General features: G+C 49.1%; 1 protein-coding gene across 1 annotated transcript in view; it reads left to right on the top strand.

The window, feature by feature from the left end:
* ttc19 (tetratricopeptide repeat domain 19) overlaps positions 1-24122 on the top strand; it is a 38125-nt gene extending 14003 nt beyond the window's left edge. The window contains exons 5-10 of the mRNA XM_038808535.1: positions 52-108; positions 7390-7451; positions 11274-11368; positions 11769-11923; positions 20110-20272; positions 23728-24122. Coding sequence (XP_038664463.1) covers positions 52-108; positions 7390-7451; positions 11274-11368; positions 11769-11923; positions 20110-20272; positions 23728-23882 — 687 coding nt within the window. The 3' untranslated portion in view covers positions 23883-24122. The remainder of the gene's footprint in view (positions 1-51; positions 109-7389; positions 7452-11273; positions 11369-11768; positions 11924-20109; positions 20273-23727) is intronic.
* The last annotated feature ends 474 nt before the right edge of the window (positions 24123-24596 follow it).

A 24596-nucleotide genomic window follows, 5' to 3' on the forward strand; every position in this document is an offset into this window, starting at 1 on the left:
ACATTTGTAATTGAGTGCTCCGTTCTCACTGTGTTCCTCTCTCCCTCTCAGGCAGAGAAGCTTTTCAAAGCAGCAATGAGCCAGATGTTGGGATCTGGAACTCAGCAGGTAAATATCTTATAATCTGAGCAGTGACAGGGATCAAATATTTGTTCGTTGAAAGTGGGTGTTGCTGGCTAGGCCCATCCCTAATTGCCCTTCAGAAGGTGGTGGTGAGCTGCCTTCCTGAACCGCTGCAGTCCCCGGGGTGTAGGTACACCCACTGTGCTGTTAGGGAGGAAGTTCCTGGATTTTGCCCCAGCGACAGTGAAGGAACGGCCGATATATTTCCCAGTCACGCGGTGAGTGACTTGGAGAGGAACCTCCAGGTGGTGAGGTTCACAGGTATCGGCTGCCCTTGTCCTTCTGGATGAAGGTTTGGTAGCTGCTGTTGAACATATGAAATGGAGCCCGATCGCTATTCATTAATATTGTGGCTGATCTGAATTCCACATTCCCCATCTACCCCCTCCCCCAAAAAAACCTTTGACCCCCCTTGCCCAACAAGAATCCATCTGCCTCCGTCTTAAAAATATTCAGTGACTGCGCCTCCAGAGGCCAAGTGTTCCAAAGTCACTGAACCCTCGGAGAGAAAAAAACTTCCCTCATCTCTGTCCTGAGAAGGTGACGCCTAATTTTAAAACCTTGCCCACAAGAGAAAACACCCATTCCATGCCCAAATTGTCGAGACTGTTCAGGATTTTATATATTTCAATCAAGTCACCCCTCACTCTTCTACACGCCAGTGGAAACAAGCCCAGTCTGTCCAACCTTTCCTCACAAGACAACCCGCTCAGTCCAGGTATCAATAGTGAACCTACTCTGAACCTCCTCCAACGCATTTACACCCTTCCTTTAAATAAGGAGACCAAAACTGTGCTCAGTATTGGACATGTGCTCTTGTAATCAAGGACAGCATTCCATTAACTTTTTGTGACTCATGCACTAGAACATGCACGGTAGCACAGTGGTTAGCACAATTGCTTCACAGCTCCAGGGTCCCAGGTTCGATTCCGGCTTGGGTCATTGTGTGGAGTCTGCACGTTCTCCCCGTGTGTGCGTGGGTTTCCTCCAGGTGCTCCGGTTTCCTCCCACAGTCCAAAGATGTGCAGGTTAGGTGGATTGGCCATGATAAATTGCCCTTGGTGTCCAAAATTGCCCTTAATGTTGGGTGGGGTTACTGGGTTATGGAGATAAGGTGGAGGTGTTGACCTTGGGTAGGGTGCTCTTTCCAAGAGCCGGTGCAGACTCGATGGGCCAAATGGCCTCCTTCTGCACAGTAAATTCTATTAAACATCTAGATCCTTCTGCATCTTGGATTTCTGCTCTCCATTCAAATACAACTCTGCTTTTTTATTCTCCGTCCCAAAGTGAACTACTTCACATTTTGCCACGTTATGCTCCATCTGTCAGATTTTCGCCCACTCACTCAAACCTATCTATATCCGTCAATAACCTCCTTATGTCTTCCTCGCAGCATACCTTTCTACCTATCTTTGTGTCATCGGCAAATTTAGCGACTATGCCTTCACTTCCCTCATCTAAGTCATTGACATAAATTGTAAAAAGGTCCCAGCACTGACCCCTGCCTCACAGCGACAGAGACTCTGGTTCAATTGCGGCATCGGGTCACTGTCTGTGTGGAGTCTGCACGTTCTCCCTGTGCTTGCAAGGGTTTCCCTGGGTGCTCCGGTTTTCACCCACAGTGCAAAGATGTGCAGGTTAGGTGAATTGGCCATGTTTAATTGCCTCTTGGGGGGGGGGGGGGGGGGGGTTGCAGGTATCGGGCGAGGGTTTGAAGGGTCAGTGCAGACCCGATGGGCCAAATGGCCTCCTGCGCTGCAGGGATTCTATGACTCCACTCGTTACATCCTGCCAATCAGACAAAGGCATTCAAAGTGTATTGGGTTGCTTGATTGGAATTAGTAGCAGGTACAAATAGCATGTTCAAGTTTTCTGTTTGTTTAAGAACTGTTTAACTGATAGAAACAGGAGGACGCCATTTGGCCCTTCGAAACTGCCACAATACTCCAGGTGTGGCCTCACCAATGCCCGATACAATTGCAGTAAAACATCTCTATTCCTACTCTCAAATCCTCTCGCTATGAAGGCCAACATACCATTTGCCGCCTTTATTGTCTGCTGTACCTGCCCGCTTACTTTCAGCGACTGATGCACGAGGACACCAAGGTCTCGCTGAGTATCCGCCTCTCTCAATTTACACACATTCCAATAATAATCAGCCTTCCTATTTTTGCTACCGAAGCAGATAGCCTCACATTTATCCACATTGTACTGCATCTGCCATGCATGTGCCCACTCACTCAGTCCAATTCCCACTGAAGCATCTCTGCATCCTCCTCACAGCTCACCCTCCCACCCAACTTTGTATCATCTGCAAATCTGGAGATAATACATTTAGTTCCCTCATCCAAATCATCAATAAACAATGTGAACAGTTAGGGTCCTAGCACAGATCCCTGCTGTACCCTACGAGTGACTGCCTGTAAATCAGAAAAAGACGCATTTATTCCAACTTTTTGCATTCTATCCATTACACTAACTGTAATCCCATGCACTTTAATTTTACATATTAATCTGCTGTGTGAGACCTTGTCGAAAGCCTTCTGAAAGTCTAAATAAATCACATCTACCGGTTCTCCTTGGTCAACTGTACTACTTACATCTTCAAAGAACTCTAGTAGATTTATCAAGGATGATTTTCCTTTCGTAAATCCATGCTGACTTTGTCCTCTTAACGTTCCTTGTCCTGTCCTTACTATTTTGTACATGTTATTATCTGATACTGCCCCTTGGTTTCTTTGCCTGTCACTTTTCTTAATCTCCTATCTGTCTTTTTCCCTTGTTCTTGATTGCCCCTGCTCTGAATCCTTGCATAGGTTCCCATCCCCCTGTTATATTAGTTTAAACCCTCCCGAACAGCTCTAGCAAGTACCCCTCCCCCTAGGACATCAGTCCAGGTTCTGCCCAGGTGTAACCCGTCCAGTTTGTACAGGTCCCCCCTCCCCCTCACATCATCTCTTCAGCCACGTATTCATCTGATACATCTTACTATTTCTACTCTCCAGCACGTGACGAGCTGCAACATGATTTCCCAACTCCTGTACCCAATGCCCCGGCTGATGAAGGCAAGCGTGCCTAAATCACCTTGGCCACCTGTGTTGCCACTTTTAGGGAACTGTGGACCTGCACGTCCAGATCCCTCTGTGTTAATGCTCCTGAGGGTTCTGCCATTTAATTCATTCATAGATTTGATCCTTCAAAATGCATCACCTCGCATTTGTCTGGATTAAACTCCATCTGCCATTTCTGTGCCCAAGTCTCCAATCTATCGATATCCTGTTGTATCCTCTGACAATCCTCGGCACTATCAACAACTCCCACCAATCTTTGTGACGTCCACATTTTCCTCCAGATCATTTACACAGACTGCAAACAACAGGTTCCAGCACTGATCCCTGCGGAACACCACCAGCTACAGATCTCCATTCTGAAAAACACCCATAGCTACTCTCCGTCTTCTATAACCAAGCCAGTTCTGTATCCATCTAGCCAGCCCACCCCGAATCCTGTGTGATTTTAGTTTTTGTACCTGTCTGCCATGTGGGACCTTGTCAAATGCCTTACTGAAGTCCATATAAACTACATCCACAGCCGTTTGCTCACCAATTTTCTTTGTCACCTCTTCAAAAAACTCAATCAAGTTGGTGAGACCTGACCTTCCCTGTACGAAACCATGCTGCCTGTCGCTAACTAGTCCATTTTCCTCCAAATGTCCATATATCCTGTCCCTCTAAATCTTTTCCAAAAGCTTCCCCACCACTGATGTCCGGCTCACCGGCCTATAATTTGCTGGATTATCCCTGCTTCCTTTCTTAAACAAGGGAATGACATTGACTATCCTCCAGTCATCTGGAACCTCGCCTGTGGTTGAAGAGGATGCGAAGATATCTGTTAAGGCCTCTGCTATCTCTCCCCTTGCCTCCCGCAGTAACCTGCGATAGATACCATCCGGCCCCGGGGACTTGTCTACCTTAATGCAGTTTAGGATACTCAACACTTCCTCCTTTGATATATTGACATTCTCAAGAGTGTTCACACACCTATCCCTGACCTCAACATCCGTCATGTCCTTCTCCCTGGTGAATACCGATACAAAGTACTCATTAAGGATTTCACCCACATCCTGTGGTTCCAGCATATCTTCCCTCCATTGTCCTCGAGTCGGCCGACTCTTTCTCTTGCTACCCTCTTGCTCCTAATATATGCATAAAAAAGCCTTGGGATTCTCCTTGACCATGTTTGCTAAAGACATTTCATGGCCCCATTTACTTTCACTGTACTCCTCAAGGGCTTGTTTTTAGATGCCTAAACCTATCGTGTGCTTTTTTTTCCCCTTTGACTAAGCTTACAATTTCCCTTGTCATCCATGGTTCCTGGATCCTGCCATTTCTATCCTTCATTGTGCGGAGACATGCCTGTCCTGCACTTCAATCAACTGGCCTTTAAAAGCTTCCCACATGTCCGACGTGGATTTGCCCTCCAATCGCTCCCAATCCACATTCCCCTGTTTCTGTCTAATTTGGATGTAACTGGCCCTCGCCCAATTCAGCACCTTCTCCCGCAGGCTACTCTTGTCCTTATCTATGATTGCTCAAAATCTTATGGAATTATGGTCGCTAAGCCCAGCCCAAAATGTCCCCCACTGGGCAGCACAACACAGTGGCTAGCACAGTTGCTTCACCGCTCCAGGGTCCCAAGTTCGCTTCCTGGTTTGGTCACTGTCTGTGTGGAAACTGCACGTTCTCCCCGTGTCTGCGGGGGTTTCCTCCGGCTGCTCCAGTTTCCTCCCACAGTCCAAAGATATGCAGGTTAGGTGGATTGGCCATGCTAAATTGTCCTTAGTTTCCAAAGAAAAGGTTGTGGGGTTACTAGTTTACGGGGATAGTGTGGAGGCATGGGCTTAAGTGTGATGCTCTTTCCAAGGGCCGGTGCAGACCTGATGGACCAAATGGCCTCCTTCTGCACTGTAAATTCCATGAAACATCCATCACCTGGCCTGGCTCATTCCCCAATACCAAGTCTAGTATCACCCCCTCCCTGGTTGGATTGTCAACATACTGGATCAAAACACCCTCCTGGACACATGTAACGAATTGCTCTCCATCCGAGCCCCTGACTGTAAGGGATTCCCAGTTAATATGGGGGGAGTTAAAGTCGCCCATCACAACTACCCTGCTTTATCACACCTTTTCAGTATCTGACTACACAACTGCTCCCGTCTCCTGCGGGCTGTTGGGAGGTCCATCGTACACTCCCAACATTGTGATTTCACCCTCCTTATTCCTGAACTCCATCCACAATGCCTCACTACAAGATCCCCCCCCCCCAATGTGTCCTCGCTCAACACAGCTGTGATCTGCTCCCTAATCAGCAATGCCCCCCCCCCCCCCCCCCCCCCCCCCCCCCCCCCCCCCAACCTCCCCACCTCCTGCTTCCTCCTTCTGTCCCGTCTAAAACACCGATATCCCGGAATGTTAAGCTGCCAGTCCTGTCCCTCCTTCAGCCAAGTCTCCATAATTCCAATTACAGTATAGAACATAGAACACTACAGCGCAGTACGGGCCCTTCGACCCTCGATGTTGCGCCGACCTGTGAAACCATCTGAAGCCTATCTGACCTACACTATTCCATTTTCATCCATATGTCTATCCAGTGACCACTTAAATGCCCTTAAAGTTGGCGAGTCTACTACTGTTGCAGGCAGGGTGTTCCACACCCCTACTACTCTCTGAGTAAAGAAACTGCCTCTGACATCTGTCCTATATCTATCACCCCTCAATTTAAAGCTATGTCCCCTCGTGTTGGTCATCACCATCCGAGGAAAAAGACTCTCACTGTCCACCCTATCTAACCCTCTGACTATCTTATATGTCTCTATTAAGTCACCTCTCAGCCTTCTCCTCTCTAACGAAAACAACCTCAATTCCCTGAGCCTTTCCTCGTAAGACCTTCCCTCTATACCAGGCAACATCCTAGTAAATCTCCTCTGAACCCTTTCCAAAGCTTCCACATCCTTCCTATAATGTGGTGACCAGAACTGCACGCAGTACTCCAGGTGCGGCCGCACCAGAGTTATGTACAGCTGCAGCATGACCTTGTGGTTCCGAAACTCAATCCCCCTGCTTATAAAGGCTAGCACACCATATGCCTTCTTAACAGCCCTATTAACCTGGGTGGCAACTTTCAGGGATTTATGTACCTGGATGCCGAGATCTCTCTGTTCATCTACACTACCAAGAATCTTGCCATTAGCCCAATATTCTGCATTCCTGTTACTCCTTCCAAAGTGAACCACCTCACTTTTCCGCATTAAACTCCATCTGCTACCTCTCAGCCCTGCTCTGCAGCTTATCTATGTCCCTCTGTATCCTATAACATCCTTCAGCACTATCCACAACTCCACCAACCTTCGTGTCATCTGCAAATTTACTAACCCATCCTTCTACACCCTCTTCCAGGTCATTTATAAAAATGACAAACAGCAGTGGCCCCAAAACAGATCCTTGCGGTACACCACTAGTAACTGAACTCCAGGATGAACATTTGCCATCAACCACCACCCTCTGTCTTCTTTCAGCTAGCCAATTACTGATCCAAACCGCTAAATCACCTTCAATCCCATACTTCCTTATTTTCTGCAATAGCCTACCGTGGGGAACCTTATCAAACGCCTTACTGAAATCCATATACACCACATCAACAGCTTTACCCTGATCCACCTGTTTGGTCACCTTCTCAAAAAACTCAATAAGGTTTGTGAGGCATGACCTACCCTTCACAAAACCGTGTTGACTATCGCTAATCAACTTGTTCTTTTCAAGATGATTATACACCCTATCTCTTATAACCTTTTCCAACATTTTACCCACAACCGAAGTAAGGCTCACAGGTCTATAATTACCAGGGTTGTCTCTACTCCCCTTCTTGAACAAGGGGACAACATTTGCTATCCTCCAGTCTTCCGGCACTATTCCTGTCGACAAAGACGACATAAAGATCAAGGACAAAGGCTCTGCAATCTCCTCCCTGGCTTCCCAGAGAATCCTAGGATAAATCCCATCTGGCCCAGGGGACTTATCTATTTTGACATTTTCTAAAATTGCTAACACCTCCTCCTTTTGAACCTCAATTCCATCTAGCCTGGTCGACTGAACCTGAGTGTTCTCCTCGACAACATTGTCTGTATGAGTTGCTTTTGACAAGGCTTTGGGAAGGGGTAGCAAAAGTGTAATGTGGCGAATAACTGGTTTCTCTTGGCTTCCACAGGATGACAATGCTGTGATTGAGATGTCCCTCAAGTTGTGCAGCATCTACGCGAGCACTGAGCAGTGAGTACATTAGACGTAGCAAACCAATCTCCCAGGAGTGACCTTGGGAATCCACCCCTGAATCCACCACTTCCTCAGCCAGCCAGTCAGATGCAGGGTTTGTGATAATTGGCTCCAGTTGGGACCCATAGGCCTCTGAGTGAAGATATTTGTCCTGTCCTCATTCCTAAATAACCAGACCCTTGTACTAAGACTCTTCAGCTAGGGGAAACCTCCTTACTACATCAAACCTGTTGAGCCCCTCAAGAATTCTGTACGTTTCAATGAGATCAACTCTTATTGAAAAATGAAAATAAAAATCGCTTATTGTCACGAGTAGGCTTCAATGAAGTTACTGTGAAAAGCCCCTAGTCGCCACATTCCGGCGCCTGTTCGGGAAGTCTTGGAACCTGAGAATACCGGCTTCAATCTCTCCTCATCAGACAATCCTTCCATCCCAGGGATTTGTCTGCTGAGCCTTCATTGCACTCCCTCTATGGCAAGTATATCCTTCCACCCAAAACCGTACATGGGCGGCACAATAGCACAGTGGTTAGCACTGCTGCTTCACAGATTCTGGGTCCCAGGTTCGACTCCTGGCTGGGTCACAGTCTGTGCGGAGTCTGCACGTTCTCCTCGTGTCTGCGTGGGTTTCCTCCGGGTGCTCCGGTTTCCTCCACAGTCCAAAGATGTGCAGGAGGATTGGCCGTGATAAATTGCCCTTAGTGTCCAAAAGGGTTAGGTGGGGATAGGGTGGAAGTGTGGGCTTAAGTAGAGTGCTCTTTCCGAGGGCCGGTGCAGACTCGATGGGTCGAATGGCCTCCTGCACTGTAAATTCTATGATAATACTCCAGGTTTGGTCTCAGCAAGCCTTTATACAATTGCAGCAAGATAATCTTTACTCCTGTACATCGACTCACTTACAATGAAGGCCATTTAACTTCATAAATGCTTGCTGCACCTACATGTTAGCTTTAGTGACTCATGAACAAGGATACTCTGCTCTCTTTGGCCATCGACACTTTCCAACATCTCACTATTTAAGAAATACTCTGCTTTTCCATCTTTTCTGCCGGAAGCCTCTTTGCCTTCTCCTTATCGGGGGTTGGTTAGCCCAGTTAACTGGATGGCTGGCTTGTGATCCAGAATGATGGGTTCAGTTCCTGTACTGGCTGAGATTATTCATGAAGCTCCCACCTTCTGAACCTTACCCCTCGCCTGAGGTGTGGAGATCCTCCGGTTAAATCGCCACCAGTCAGCTCTCCCCCCTCAAAGCAGCCTATGGTCATCTGGGACTGTGGGGCCATTTATGCTTTTTATATTTATAACTTCCCTTCACACCTTAAATATACACTCCCTCTGCCATTGGTGCACAGTGGCAGCTGTGTGTACCATCTGCACGATGCGCTGCAGTACCTCGCCAAGGTTCCTTCATCTCCTTCCAAACCCACTACCACCTCCATCTAGAAGGAGGATACACCCCTGTGAGATACACTGTGACACCACCACCCACACATTCCCTTCCGTCTGCCTGCCCAGGTTGTATAACCTTACTCAAAACAAAAGTTACCAAATAAAAGCAAAATACTGCGGGTGCAGGAAATCTGACATAAAAATAAAACATTCTGGAAAAACTCCATTTGTGGAGAGAGCAACCGAGTTAATGCTTCGAGCTCGAATGTCTCCTCAGAAAAATCTTGTCAATCTCTGTTTTGAAATTTGCAATTGGCTCCCACCCTCGACAGATTGAGGAGATTGGGCCTGTTAGACTCATAGCACCATATAGTTTAAAAGCAAAATAATGCCTTTCAGCCCATCGAGTCTGGGCCAGCCATCAAGCACCTATCCATTCTAATCCCATTTCCCAGCCCTTGCTCCATAGCTCTGTATGCTAGGGCATTTGAAGTACTTATCTAAATGCTTCTTAACTATTGTGAAGGTTCCTGCCTCCACTACCCTTTCAGACAGTGACTTCCAGATTCACACCACTCTGTGAGTGAAATAGTTTTACCTCAAATACCCTCAAAATCTCTGCCACCTGGTTATTGGCCCCTCTACTGACGGGAAAAGTACCTTCCTATCTTCCCTATGATGTACCATCAATTCGACTCAAAACACATTTGGGATCCGAACTGTCGCTTTAATCTGCTAGTTGTTAGCCCGGTGGTCGACTACAGAGAATGGCCGACCGCCAGGAACTCTGGGTACTTATACCCCGCCTCGGAGGCGGGGCCTACTTGCCTCTCGACCAATTGGAGAGCAGTCACGTGACTAGTCCCAACCAATCGGACGAGAGGCACATGACCAGCCAGAGCCAATGGGAAGCCAGTGCTCTGCACCAATGGCAGTGCTCATATCCGTACCACCACACCCTATCTGTGTCCTTCATAATTTGGTAATGCTCAGTCAGGTCCCCCTTTATCCTCTTCAAGGAAAATGACCCTAGCCTACCCTGCCCCTCTCCACAGCTGAAACGCTCCAACCCAGGCAATATCCCGGTGAATCTCCTCTGCACCCTCTCCAGTGAAAGAATTTGGTGCCTCTGCGGGCCTCCTGGCTGCACTCATTCTTCGCGCTCCCCCTCTCCGCCAAAAAAATAGAAAGACTAATTATTATCTAAATGAATGCAGATTCAGGATGTGTTTGTGCAGAGGGATCTGGGTGTCTTTGATGATGAATCGCAGAAAGTCGGTATGCAAGGATTGATTGATTTGATTGTCACGTGCCACAAGTACAGTGAAAGTATTTTTCTGCGGCTAAGGGAACATACACAGTGCATACACAGTAGACAAAAAAATAATCAACAGAGAACATCAACAAATTAATTGGTTACAGTGCAGAACAAGGGGCCAAACAAAGCAAATACATGAGCAAGAACAGCATAGGACGTCGTGAATAGTGTTCTTACAGGGAACAGATCAGTCCGAGGGAGAGTCGTTGAGTCTAGTAACTGTGGGGAAGAAGCTGTTCCTAAAAAGGAAAATGGAATTTTAGCGTTTATTGCAAAAGGACTGGAGTATAAAAGTAGAGAAGTGTTGTTGCAATTGTACAGGGTGTTGGTGAGACCACATCTGGAGCATTGTGTCCAGTTTTGCTCTCCTTATTTGAGGAAGGATGTGGTGACATTGGAGGCAGTTCAGAGGAGGTTCACCAGATTGATTCCAGGGATGAAAGGGTTAACGTGTGAGGAGAGATCCGGGGATGAAGGGGTTCACTTATAAGGAGAGATTATACGGTTTGGCCTTCTACTTGCTGAATTTCCAAGAATGAGAGGGGATCTGATCGAGGTGTATAAAATACAAAGAGAGATTGATGAAGTAAACGTAGACCAAATGTTCCCCCTTGTGGGACAATCTAGAACGAGAGGTCACGGATATAGGTTGAGAGGCGGTAGATTTAAAACTGAAATGAGGAGGAACTACTTCTCGCAGAGGGGAGTGAATTTGTGGAACTCACTGCCCCATAGTGAGGTGGAATCTGAATCATTAAATGGTTTCAAGAAGGAGGTAGATATATTTCTGATTTTTTTTAAATAGGTTAAAGGGATATGGGGAACAGGTGGGAGGTGGATTTGAGACCAGGAAGAGATCAGCCATGATCTGAGTGAATGGCGGAGCAGGTTCAAAGGGCTGAATGGACTGCTGCTCCCAATTCTTATGTTTCCCTTTGAGGGGAGAGCTGGCTGGTGGTGGTTTAACCTGTAGATCACCGCACCTCAGGTGAGGTGCAACGTTGAGAAGGTGGGGGCCAATCATCTTAAATGTCTGATTTAGATCACCAGTTTATCATGCCTGTGTAATCAGTCCATGTGAGTGATATTGATGTTTCTTTCTGCTTTCCCAGGCATGGTTTAGCAGTGGAAGGGTACAAATGGTGCATTGAGACACTGGAAGACAAGATTCAGAGTCAGAAAGATCTTCCAGAGGAGACCCTGTCGGGTAAGACTGTCTATTGATGGAATCAGTCCCGTTGCTGCACACAGTCTGGATAAACCCAATGTCTTCCTGGTCACAGAGTGATCGGTTGCTTCTTCATCTGCACCTTCCTCGCGTGCACTGCAGCGAAGGCAACTCTCCATCACCTTGTGGAGGGTAATTAGGGTGGGTGATAAATGCTGCCCTGGCCTGCGAGGCCCACATTCCATAAATGAATAAAAGATGAAGCCTGCCCTGTGGTGTTTAACAATAATAAATAGAGTGAGAATCTGGCCTGGTTTGCTGTAGAAAAATCCTGAAACATGCAAACATCGTTTCCACTTAGTGATGTTTTGAGCTTGTGAAAGCTGACAGACATGCAGTGAAATTCCTGTTTTTGTTCTTTCCTTGGTTTATTTCCCAGCCAAAGAGAAGGACAATACCCGCCTGCTATTGGGGATGACCCTGGACTCGTGTGCCCGCTACATGGTTAGCCGGAAGCAGCTGGATTTGGCAGAAAGTCTGTACGAAAAGGCATTAGCAATCTCTCGGCAGGTGCAGGGAGAGACACACCCACAGGTAAACCTCACGGTGGAGATTCTGCAGCAGCAATCGGGTAGCAGTCATTCCATCAGCACCCCCTGCAGCTACTCTGCCCATACTGCACCCAGTCTGCTGTCTCTCACTCAGCCGCTCTGCCCATACTGCACCCAGTCTGCTGTCTCTCACTCAGCCGCTCTGCCCATACTGCACCCAGTCTGCTGTCTCTCACTCAGCCACCCTGCCCATACTGCACCCAGTCCGCTGTCTCTCACTCAGCCGCTCTGCCCATACTGCACCCAGTCCGCTGTCTCTCACTCAGCCGCTCTGCCCATACTGCACCCAGTCCGCTGTCTCTCCCTCAGCCACCCTGCCCATACTGCACCCAGTCCCTGTCTCTCACTCAGCCACCCTGCCCATACTGCACCCAGTCCCTGTCTCTCACTCAGCCACCCTGCCCATACTGCACCCAGTCCGCTGTCTCTCACTCAGCCGCTCTGCCCATACTGCACCCAGTCCGCTGTCTCTCCCTCAGCCACCCTGCCCATACTGCACCCAGTCCGCTGTCTCTCCCTCAGCCACCCTGCCCATACTGCACCCAGTCCGCTGTCTCTCACTCAGCCGCTCTGCCCAGTCTGCTGTCTCTCACTCAGCCACTCTGCCCATACTGCGCCCAGTCCGCTGTCTCTCACTCAGCCGCTCTGCCCATACTGCACCCAGTCCGCTGTCTCTCACTCAGCCACCCTGCCCATACTGCACCCAGTCCGCTGTCTCTCACTCAGCCACCCTGCCCATGCTGTGCCCAGTGTGCTGTCTCTCACTCAGCCGCTCTGCCCATACTGCACCCAGTCCGCTGTCTCTCACTCAGCCACCCTGCCCATACTGCACCCAGCCCGCTGTCTCTCACTCAGCCAACCTGCCCATACTGCGCCCAGTCCGCTGTCTCTCACTCAGCCACCCTGCCCATACTGCACCCAGTCCGCTGTCTCTCACTCAGCCGCTCTGCCCATACTGCACCCAGTCCCTGTCTCTCACTCAGCCGCTCTGCCCATACTGCACCCAGTCCGCTGTCTCTCACTCAGCCACCCTGCCCATACTGCACCCAGTCCGCTGTCTCTCACTCAGCCGCTCTGCCCATACTGCACCCAGTCTGTTGTGTCTCACTCAGCTACTCTGCCCATACTGCACCCAGTCTGCTGTCTCTCACTCAGCCACTCTGCCCATACTGCACCCAGTCTGCTGTCTCTCACTCAGCCGCTCTGCCCATACTGCACCCAGTCTGTTGTGTCTCACTCAGCTACTCTGCCCATACTGCACCCAGTCCGCTGTCTCTCCCTCAGCCACCCTGCCCATGCTGTGCCCAGTCCGCTGTCTCTCACTCAGCCGCTCTGCCCATACTGCACCCAGTCTGCTGTCTCTCACTCAGCCGCTCTGCCCATACTGCACCCAGTCCGCTGTCTCTCACTCAGCCGCTCTGCCCATACTGCACCCAGTCTGTTGTGTCTCACTCAGCTACTCTGCCCATACTGCACCCAGTCCCTGTCTCTCACTCAGCCGCTCTGCCCATACTGCACCCAGTCCGCTGTCTCTCACTCAGCCGCTCTGCCCATACTGCACCCAGTCTGCTGTCTCTCACTCAGCCGCTCTGCCCATACTGCACCCAGTCCGCTGTCTCTCACTCAGCCGCTCTGCCCATACTGCACCCAGTCTGCTGTCTCTCACTCAGCCGCTCTGCCCATACTGCACCCAGTCCGCTGTCTCTCACTCAGCCGCTCTGCCCATACTGCACCCAGTCCGCTGTCTCTCACTCAGCCGCTCTGCCCATACTGCACCCAGTCTGCTGTCTCTCACTCAGCTACTGCGCCCAGTCCGCTGTCTCTCACTCAGCCACCCTGCCCATACTGCACCCAGTCCGCTGTCTCTCACTCAGCCGCTCTGCCCATACTGCGCCCAGTCCGCTGTCTCTCACTCAGCCGCTCTGCCCATACTGCGCAGAGTCTGCTGTATCTCACTCAGCCACTCTGCCCAGTCTGCTGTCTCTCACTCAGCCACTCTGCCCAGTCTGCTGTCTCTCACTCAGCCACTCTGCCCAGTCTGCTGTCTCTCACTCAGCCACTCTGCCCAGTCTGCTGTCTCTCACTCAGCCACTCTGCCCATACTGCACCCAGTCTGCTGTCTCTCACTCAGCCGCTCTGCCCAGTCTGCTGTCTCTCACTCAGCCACTCTGCCCAGTCCGCTGTCTCTCACTCAGCCACCCTGCCCATACTGCTCCCAGCCCGCTGTCTCTCACTCAGCCACCCTGCCCATGCTGTGCCCAGTCCGCTGTCTCTCACTCAGCCGCTCTGCCCATACTGCACCCAGCCCGCTGCCTCTCACTCAGCCGCTCTGCCCATACTGCGCCCAGTCCGCTGCCTCTCACTCAGCCGCTCTGCCCATACTGCACCCAGTCCGCTGTCTCTCACTCAGCCGCTCTGCCCATACTGCACCCAGTCCGCTGCCTCTCACTCAGCCGCTCTGCCCATACTGCACCCAGTCTGCTGTCTCTCACTCAGCCACTCTGCCCATACTGCACCCAGTCTGCTGTCTCTCACTCAGCCGCTCTGCCCATACTGCACCCAGTCTGCTGTCTCTCACTCAGCTACTCTGCCCATACTGCACCCAGTCTGCTGTCTCTCACTCAGCCACTCTGCCCATACTGCACCCAGTCTGCTGTCTCTCACTCAGCCGCTCTGCCCAGTCTGCTGTCTCTCACTCAGCCACTCTGCCCAGTCCGCTGTCTCTCACTCAGCCACCCTGCCCATACTGCTCCCAGCCCGCTGTCTCTCACTCAGCCACCCTGCCCATGCTGTGCCCAGTCCGCTGTCTCTCACTCAGCCGCTCTGCCCATACTGCACCCAGTCTGCTGTCTCTCACTCAGCCGCTCTGCCCATACTGCACCCAGTCCGCTGTCTCTCACTCAGCCGCTCTGCCCATCCTGCGCCCAGTCCGCTGTCTCTCACTCAGCCGCTCTGCCCATACTGCACCCAGTCTGCTGTCTCTCACTCAGCCGCTCTGCCCATACTGCACCCAGTCCGCTGTCTCTCACTCAGCCGCTCTGCCCATACTGCACCCAGTCTGCTGTCTCTCACTCAGCCGCTCTGCCCATACTGCACCCAGTCTGCTGTCTCTCACTCAGCCGCTCTGCCCATACTGCACCCAGTCCCTGTCTCTCACTCAGCCGCTCTGCCCATACTGCACCCAGTCCGCTGTCTCTCACTCAGCCGCCCTGCCCATACTGCACCCAGTCCGCTGTCTCTCACTCAGCCACCCTGCCCATACTGCACCCAGTCCGCTGTCTCTCACTCAGCCACTCTGCCCATACTGCACCCAGTCTGCTGTCTCTCGCTCAGCCACTCTGCCCAGTCTGCTGTCTCTCACTCAGCCACTCTGCCCAGTCTGCTGTCTCTCACTCAGCCGCTCTGCCCATGCTGCACCCAGTCTGCTGTCTCTCACTCAGCCGCTCTGCCCATACTGCGCCCAGTCTGCTGTCTCTCACTCAGCCGCTCTGCCCAGTCTGCTGTCTCTCACTCAGCCGCTCTGCCCATGCTGCACCCAGTCCGCTGTCTCTCACTCAGCCGCTCTGCCCATGCTGCACCCAGTCCACTCTCTCAGCCACCCTGCCCATACTGCACCCAGTCCACTCTCTCAGCCACCCTGCCCATACTGCACCCAGTCAGCTGTCTCTCACTCAGCCGCTCTGCCCAGTCCACTGTCTCTCACTCAGCCACTCTGCCCATACTGCACCCAGTCCGCTGTCTCTCACTCAGCCACTCTGCCCATACTGCACCCAGTCCGCTGTCTCTCATTCAACAACCTCGGATGGAAACTGTCAGGTCCTGGAGATTTAGTTCCATTAATTTCATAGTTAGTGTTGTTGTGCAATTATCGTATAAGTCTCTGTCCTCTATTGATTAATTTTTTCGGGTCTTCTGGCAAATTACCTCCTTTCCTACTGTAAATACTGAGGCAAGGTAATTGTTCAACATGTCTGCCATTTCCCCATTATCACTGACAATATCTCCATTTTCAGCTTTTAGTGCGCCCACATTGCTCATCGCCCCCCACCCCTTTTCCTTTTATAGAACTATAAAATCTCCTCTTATTGCAAGTTTCCTTTCATAATCCCTTTTGGTAGCTCTTCTGCTTTGTGACCTTTTTGCTGGCCCGTGAACCTTTCCCAATCATCCGAAATTGTGCTGTGTTTTCATTTTTTTTGTGAGCCTTTGCTTTTAGTTTTCTGCTGTCCCTAACCTCTTTCGTTATCCATGGCTACTTTTCTTTGTGAAGTGGAACCCATTACCCATTTACCCCCCCCCCCCCCCCCCCCTCACCTGCCTGTCCCCTTGTTACATCCAGAACATATTGCTGCAGGAAACCATCCCAGAAACATTCCCAAAATTCACTGCCTTTCTGACAGCTGCTTGTCTGCTGTTCCCAACCTATGCGCACGTTGAAATCCCCTATTAATATTACTCTGCCTTTGATGTACACTTGCCTAATTTCTGCCTTTATACAATCTACCACCTCCAATCTGCTACCAGGGGGCCGATAAGGAGAAGTTAACCAACAATTAATGATGCAATTGGGAACCTGAGCTTTCCAAATAGGGGAATAGATGCAAAACCCAGGCTGTTAATGTAATCTTTAGCACTCCAGCTGAGACCTAACCAGTGATGTATGGAGTCCGTTTCCAGGCACTATATTGTTGTAAAGATACCAGGGCCTTGGGGAGGAGATTTCCCAGAATGGTATCAAGGACAAGGGATTGGAGAAGCTGGGATTGTTCCTGTTGAGCACAGAAGGTAAAGGAGAGATTTAATAGAGATGTCCAGAACCTGGAAGGTTTAAGATGGAGTAAATCAAGTGCAACTGTTTACAGCGGATGCAGAGTCGATAATGAGAAGGCCCAGACTGGCAGAAGAACCAGGGACAACATGAGGTAAGGCTTCATTCTACACAGTGGGCTGTGATCGGGAATGTGCCGTCTGAAAGGGCGGTACATGAGATAAGGCTTCATTCTACACAGTGGGCTGTGATCGGGAATGTGCTATCTGAAAGGGCGGTACATGAGGTAAGGCTTCATTTTGATCGGGAATGTGCTGTCTGAAAGGGCGGAGTGATCACAGCATGGTTGAATTTAGTATACAGATGGAGAGTGTGATGATAGAATCCAATACCAGGGCCCTATGCTTGAACAAAGGGGACTACGATAGAATGAGGAAGGACCTCGCTAAAGTAGACTGGAAACAAATATTTTATGGTAGGACAGTTGAGGAGCAGTGGAGTACTTTCAAAGAAATCTTTCATAGTGCTCAACAAAAGTATATTCCAGTGAGAAGGAAGAATTGTAAGAAAAGAGGGAATCTACCATGGGTGTCTAAGGAGATACATGAGGCTGTCAAATTGAAAGAGAAGGCTTACAAAGTGGCCAAGATCAGCGGGAAACTAGAAGATTGGGAAAACTTTAAAGGTCAGCAGAAAGCCACGAAAAAAGCCATAAAGAAAAGTAAGATACAACACGAAAAAAAACTGGCACAGAATATAAGGACAGATAGCAAAAGTTTTTATAATTATATAATTATATAAAACTAAAAAGAGTGGCTAAAGTAAACATTGGTCCGTTAGAGGATGAGAGTGGTCATTTAGTTATGGGATATGATGAAATGGCGGAGGCATTGAACAAATATTTTGTATCGGTCTTCACAGTGGAGGACACTAATAACATGTCAGCAATTGACCGAGAGAAGAAGGTAGGTGAGGACCTGGAAACCATTACTATCACGAAAGAGCAAGTGCTGGGCAAGCTAATGGAGTTCAGGATAGATAAGTCTCCTGGCCCTGATGGAATGCATCCCAGGGTACTGAAAGAGATGGCTGGAGTAATAGCAGATGCACTGGCGGTAATTTTCCAAAATTCGCTGAACACTGGGGCAGTCCCAGAGGATTGGAAAACAGCAAATGTGACGCCACTGTTTAAAAAGGGAAGTAGACAAAAGATGGGGAATTATAGACCAGTTAGCTTAACCTCTGTCGTGGGGAAGATGCTTGAGTCTATTATCAAGAAAGAGATAGGGGGGCACCTCGATAGAAATTGTCCCATTGAACGGACGCAGCAAGGATTCATGAAGGGCAGGTCATGCTTAACGAATCTCTTGGAATTCTATGAAGACATTTCGAGCAAGGTAGACAAAGGGGACCCAGTGGATGTGGTGTACCTAGATTTCCAAAAGGCCTTTGACAAGGTACCGCACAAGAGGCTGCTGCATAAGATAAGGATGCATGGTGTTCAGGGTAGAGTACTAGCATGGATAGAGGATTGGTTGTCCAACAGGAAACAAAGAGTGGGAATAAATGAGTGCTATTCTGGCTGGCAATCAGTGACGAGTGGTGTGCCTCAGGGATCGGTGTTGGGACCACAATTATTTACAATTTATATAGACGATTTGGAGTTGGGAACTACGTGTAAGGTACCTAAGTTTGCAGGTGACACGAAGGTGTGTGGCAGAGCAAAGTGTACTGAGGACTGTAAAACCTTACAGAGGAACATTGACACATTGAGTGAGTGGGCAAAGGTCTGGCAGATGGAGTATAATGTCAATAAGTGTGAAGTCATGCATTTTGGTAGGAGTAACAATAGAACGGATTATTACTTAAATGGTAAAAAGCTGCAGCATGCTGCTATGCAGAGGGACCTGGGTGTACTTGTGCACGAGTCACAGAAGGTTGGTCTGCAGGTGCAACAAGTAATTAGGAAGGCAAATGGAATTTTGTCCTTCATTGCGAAGGGGATTGAGTTTAAAAGCAGAGAGGTAATGTTGCAGTTGTACAAGGTGCTGGTGAGGCCAAACCTGGAGTACTGTAGGCAGTTTTGGTCTCCACACTTGAGAAAGGATACGCTAGCACTAGAGGGGGTGCAGAGGAGGTTCACTAGGCTGATTCCGGAGTTGAGGGGGTTATCGTATGAGGAGAGGCTGAGTAGATTGGGATTATATTCACTGGAATTCAGAAGGTTGAGGGGGGATCTAATAGAAACATATAAAATTTTGAAGGGAATGGATAAGATAGAAGTAGAAAGGATGTTTCCACTGGTAGGTGAAAGTAGGGCAAGAGGGCATAGCCTCAAGATTAGGGGGAGCAGATTTAGGACTGAATCAAGGAGGAACTTCTTCACCCAGAGGGTGGTTAAAGTATGGAATTCCCTACCGAAAGGAGTAGTAGACACTACTTCATTGTATATTTAAAGATAGGGTAGATGTTTTTTTGAAAAATAAAGGAATTACGGGATATGGCGAGAATGCGGGTAAGTGGTTCTGAGACCACGAATAGATCAGCCATGATCTTATAGCATGGCGGAGCAGGCTCGAAGGGCCGGACGGTCTACTTCTGCTCCTAGTTCTTATGTTCTTATGAGGTAAGGCTTCATTCTACACCGTGGGTTGTGATCGGGAATGTGCTGTCTGAAAGGGCGGTACATGAGGTAAGGCTTCATTCTACACACTGGGTTGTGAACGGGAAGGTGCTGTCTGAAAGGGCGGTGGAAGCAGAGTCAATAGAAATTTTCAAAGGGAATTGGGTAAAGAAGGTGAAAAGACATTGCCAGGATATGGGGGAAAAGAGTGGGGAAGTGGGAATGATGGGTTTGTTCTTCGATGGGTCGAATGGCATCCTGTCATGTACTGTCTTGAATCTCCGTGTAGCAGTTACGTGTAATGTATCATTTCCCCCCAAGCGCCAGGCAATTAACATACCCACACACCTCACTGCAGCTCCTGAAGTCTGTCCTGCCCCGGGTGCTGTACCCCTCTCGTTCTGTCTCCCTGTCCCATTTCAGTCCAAACAAATGGAAACAAAGCTGTGTTCTCCAATTTATTTATTTTTCTTCTAAAGCTTTAATTTCAAAGAAAGAGAGGAATCTGTCAATGTATCAGCAAGTGCATGCTTTAGCAATTATATTGTTAAGCTCATTGCCTTATTACAAACAGGTAATGGTATTGGCTCAACCTCCAAAGGAGTATAAATGGACACAGCTGGAACCGTTGCTGTGGGAAAGCTAGAAGGTGTTTGCGTCTCTGAGCTGTATCAGAATAAACTTGCTGATGGTAAAAGAAAAGCTACCATATTAGTCCTCCATGATATAATAACGTTTTCCCCATCTCTCTCCACCCAACCCCCTTCCCCTCTCTCAGACAGTGGTACTGATGAACGATCTGGCCACCGTACTGGATATGAAAGGCCACCATGAACGGGCCTATGATTATGTCCGAAGGGCCTCCGACCTGGCGAGAGAGACCAGCCACCCAGATGAATACGTGATTCTTAATAACTTGGCCAGAGTTCTCATGCACAAAGGTAATAGCACTGTTAAATACTGAGGACGGAGTGTGAATCACATCCTATCAGGGAAGGGATGGAGAGTTTGGGGCCACATGCTATCAGTGCGCGGGTGTGGTCAGGCGCAGTATTTGTATCTAATCAGGTTTTTAATTTTCCTGTTTCCCCGAGAACTTTAGGAGGCAATCGTACACTGTAGGTGTCAGCAGGCCAACCAGCTCCTGATCTTATGGCAGCCTTGGTTCAAACATGGACAAAAGAGCTGAATGCCAGAGATGAGGTGAGAGTGACTGCCCTTGACATCAAGGCAGCATTTGACCGAGTATGGCATCAAGGAGCCCTGAGCCCTCACTAAACTGGACTCTATGGGAATCGGGGGGGGGGGGGAAACTCTCCGCTGGTTGGAGTCATACCCGGCACAAAGGAAGATGGTTGTGGTTATTGGAGTCAATTGTCTCAGTCCTCTGACATCACTGCAGGAGTTCCTCAGGGTAGTGTCCTCGGCCCAACCATCTTCAGCTGCTTCATCAATGAAAAAAGAAATGAAAATCGCTTATTGTCACGAGGAGGCTTCGAATGAAGTTACTGTGAAAAGCCCCTAGTCGCCACATTCCGGCGCCTGTTCAGGGAGATCATTAGTAGGCCAGTGACAATGTGACAAGGCCACTGCCTCCCCAGACACCACACAATTGCCACGTAATGACCGTCTCCAACAAGAGAGAATCTAACCATCGCCCCTTAAAATTCAATGGCATTACTGTCACTGAATCCCCCTTATCAATATCCTGGGAGTTCCCATTGACCAGCAATTGAACTGGCTCATCAATATAAATACTGTGGCAGTAAGATAATATCAGAGGCTGAGAATCCTGTGACAAGTAACTGACCACTTGACTGGCTAAAGTCTGTCCACCATCTACCTCCCCCACCTCGCCTCATATGAAATCTACATCTTCTGATCCAGGATCATTTATTCCGATCATACTTATTCCATTCCATACTAACAAGCTACCCCACCACCCTTTCCTTTCTGCCTGGCCCTATGAATAGTCACCTACCCTGAATATTTAGTTCCTAGCTTTGATCTCTTTAACTATGTCTGTAATGACTGTAAAATCACCCCATTAACCTCAATTTGTGCCGTTAATTCATTTATTTTGTACCAAATATCATGTGCATTAATTTTTCCTTTATACCAGTTTTCCTCCTATGACCCTATTTGCTGTTTTGAAATGCTTGTACCTTCCTGTCACACTCTGGGTATTGTTACCTAAATAGCTGCCTTGAAATGCTATTGTATCCTTTTGTGAGAGCATGCTGGGAGAGGAATTACTGGAGGAACTGGCATCTTTGGAAGGTGGATAAGTCACCAGGGCCAGATGGATTGTATCCCAGGCTGTCGAAGGAAAGCTAGAGAGGAAATAACAGATGCTTTGAGGATCGTTTTTGAATCCTCGCTAGACACCGGTGAGATTCCAGAGGATTGAAGGTCTGGAAACGTTGCAACATTATTTAAAAAAGGGTGTGAGGGATTAGCCAGAAAACTAATAGGCATCAGTCTGATTTCAGTGGTGGGAAAATTATTGGAAACTACAAGGAGGATTGATGAGGGTAGTGCATTGGATGTTGTGTATATGGATTTCAGTAAGGCATTTCACAAGGTTCCACATGGCAGACTGGTCAGAAGAGTGAGATCGAACGGGAAACCCGGGAGGTAGCAGGTTGGATCCAAAATTGGATCAGTAACAGGAGGGTGATGGTCGATGGATGTTTTTGTGAATGGAAAACCGTTTCCAGTGGTGTTCCACAGGGCTCCGTGTTGGGCCCTTGCTGTTGTATAGATTAATGATTTGGTCTGCAATGTGTGGGCAGCACGGTAGCATTGTGGTTAGCATAATTGCTTCACAGCTCCAGGGTCCCAGGTTCGATTCCGGCTTGGGTCACTGTCTGTGTGGAGTCTGCACATCCTCCCCGTGTGTGCGTGGGTTTCCTCCGGGTGCTCCGGTTTCCTCCCACAGTCCAAAGATGTGCAGGTTAGGTGGATTGGCCATGATAAATTGCCCTTAGTGTCCAAATATTGCCCTTAGTGTTGGGTGGGGTTACTGGGTTATGGGGACAGGGTGGAGGTGTTGACCTTGGGTAGGGTGCTCTTTCCAAGAGCCGGTGCAGACTCAATGGGCCGAATGGCCTCCTGCACTGTAAATTCTATGTCTATGTGTGTGGCATAATTGGGAAATTTGCAGATGACACAGAAATCGGCTGTGTAGTTGATAGTGAAGAGGATAGCTGTCAACTCGAGTTGTTTGGTTGAAGTGGGCAGAGAAGTGGCAAATGGAGTTCAATTTGAACTGTGAGGTAATGCGGGGGGTGGGGGCAGGCAAACAAAGCAAGGCAATTCTCAATAATCGGGAAGATATTGAGAGGAGATGAGGAAGTGAGAGATCATGCTTGAGTGCAGGTCCTTGAAGGTCACAGGACAGGTAGATAAGGTGGTTAAGAAATCATATGAAATGTGTTTCTTTATTGGGCTCGCTGTTCAATGCAAAGGCAGGGCTGTAATGCTGGAGCTGTATAAAACACTGGTTAGGCACAGCTAGAGTTTTGTGTACAGATCTGGTTATAGCATTACAGCAAAACAGAATTACTCTCGTTACCAAATCTTGTCATTTGCAGCTATGAGGACAGATTGGAAATGCTGGGGCTGTTTCCCTTCGAACAAAGGAGGCTGAAGGATAACTGAATTGAAGTGTACAAAATTGTCAGGGTTGACGGGAAAGACTTGTTCCCCCCTGGCTGAGGGATCAATTACCATAGATTTGAGGTGATTGGTAGAAGGATTAGAGGGAAAATCCTTTTCACCCAGAAGATAGTGAGCATCTGCAATTCACGGCCTGAGTTGGTGGTTGAGGCTGAAATACTCAACTTGTTTAAAAGGTGCCTGGATCTGTATCTAAGGTGCCATAACCTGCAAGACTCCAGCCCAGGTGCTGGGAACTGGGATTAAAATGAACGGTTGGTTTATTTATTGTTTGGCCGGTGCAGACATGATGGGCTGAATGGCCTCTTTCTGCACCGTAATGTCTCTATGGTTCAGTGGGTGAAATATACTCCGTTCTGACCAAATCCATGTCTTTGCCAATGCTGCCAATCTGATTGTCCTGCACCTACCAAGGTGTTTCTCAGGAATATTAACCGGCTGAGTTGCATCGAGACAATGGACAAAGTGACCAAAAGAGAGCCTATATCGATGCAATGTGCAGTCTCCCCCTACGTTGTAAAAGATGGGTGTGATTCTCCCTCCGCGTTCGCCTGGAGAATCCCGCCCAAGGTTGATGGATTTCTCCATTGTCGGTGTCTCACCCGCGGTGTTCTGGCGGTGGGTGGGGTGGGAGCATCCAACTCGCTTTTGGATTCAGACAGTGGAAAATCGGTTTTATATCTCCAGCTCTGATTTCCGTCTGCTTTGCTAACAGGGAGGTACAGCGAAGCCAAGCTGGTCTATGAAGAGGCTCTGAAACAAGCGGAGTCAAAGGCCGACCAGCCAGTCATTGAACGGATCCGTGAGGGATTGGGAGAGTTGGAGGCGAAAACTCTGAAAGTCCAAGTCCTTGGCGAAAAGAGTCATTAAATAGAACAAGTTCCTATTGGTCATTGCCACTGACAACAGAAATCATTCTCACCTCTGGACTCCGAGAGCCATTGCTTCAAACCCCACTCCAAAGATTTGAGCTCAATACTCCATGTGAAACTGAGGGAGTGCTGCACTGTCAGAGGGTCAGTGCTGAGGGAGTGCTGCACTGTCAGAGGGTCAGTGCTGAGGGAGTGCTGCACTGTCAGAGGGTCAGTACTGAGAGAGTGCTGCACTGTCAGAGGGTCAGTACTGAGAGAGTGCCGCACTGTCAGAGGGTCAGTACTGAGGGAATGCTGCACTGTCAGAGGGTCAGTACTGAGAGAGTGCTGCACTGTCAGAGGGTCAGTACTGAGGGAATGCTGCACTGTCAGAGGGTCAGTACTGAGAGAGTGCTGCACTGTCAGAGGGTCAGTACTGAGGGAATGCTGCACTGTCAGAGGGTCAGTACTGAGGGAGTGCTGCACTGTCAGAGGGTCAGTACTGAGGGAATGCCGCACTGTCAGAGGGTCAGTACTGAGGGAGTGCTGCACTGTCAGAGGGTCAGTACTGAGGGAATGCCGCACTGTCAGAGGGTCAGTACTGAGGGAGTGCTGCACTGTCAGAGGGTCAGTACTGAGGGAGTGCTGCACTTCAGAGGGTCAGTACTGAGGAGTGCCGCACTGTCAGAGGGTCAGTACTGAGGGAGCGCCGCACTGTCAGAGGGTCAGTACT

The sequence above is a fragment of the Scyliorhinus canicula genome, chromosome 10 (genome assembly GCF_902713615.1).
Source record: "Scyliorhinus canicula chromosome 10, sScyCan1.1, whole genome shotgun sequence".
Lineage (NCBI taxonomy): Eukaryota > Metazoa > Chordata > Chondrichthyes > Carcharhiniformes > Scyliorhinidae > Scyliorhinus > Scyliorhinus canicula.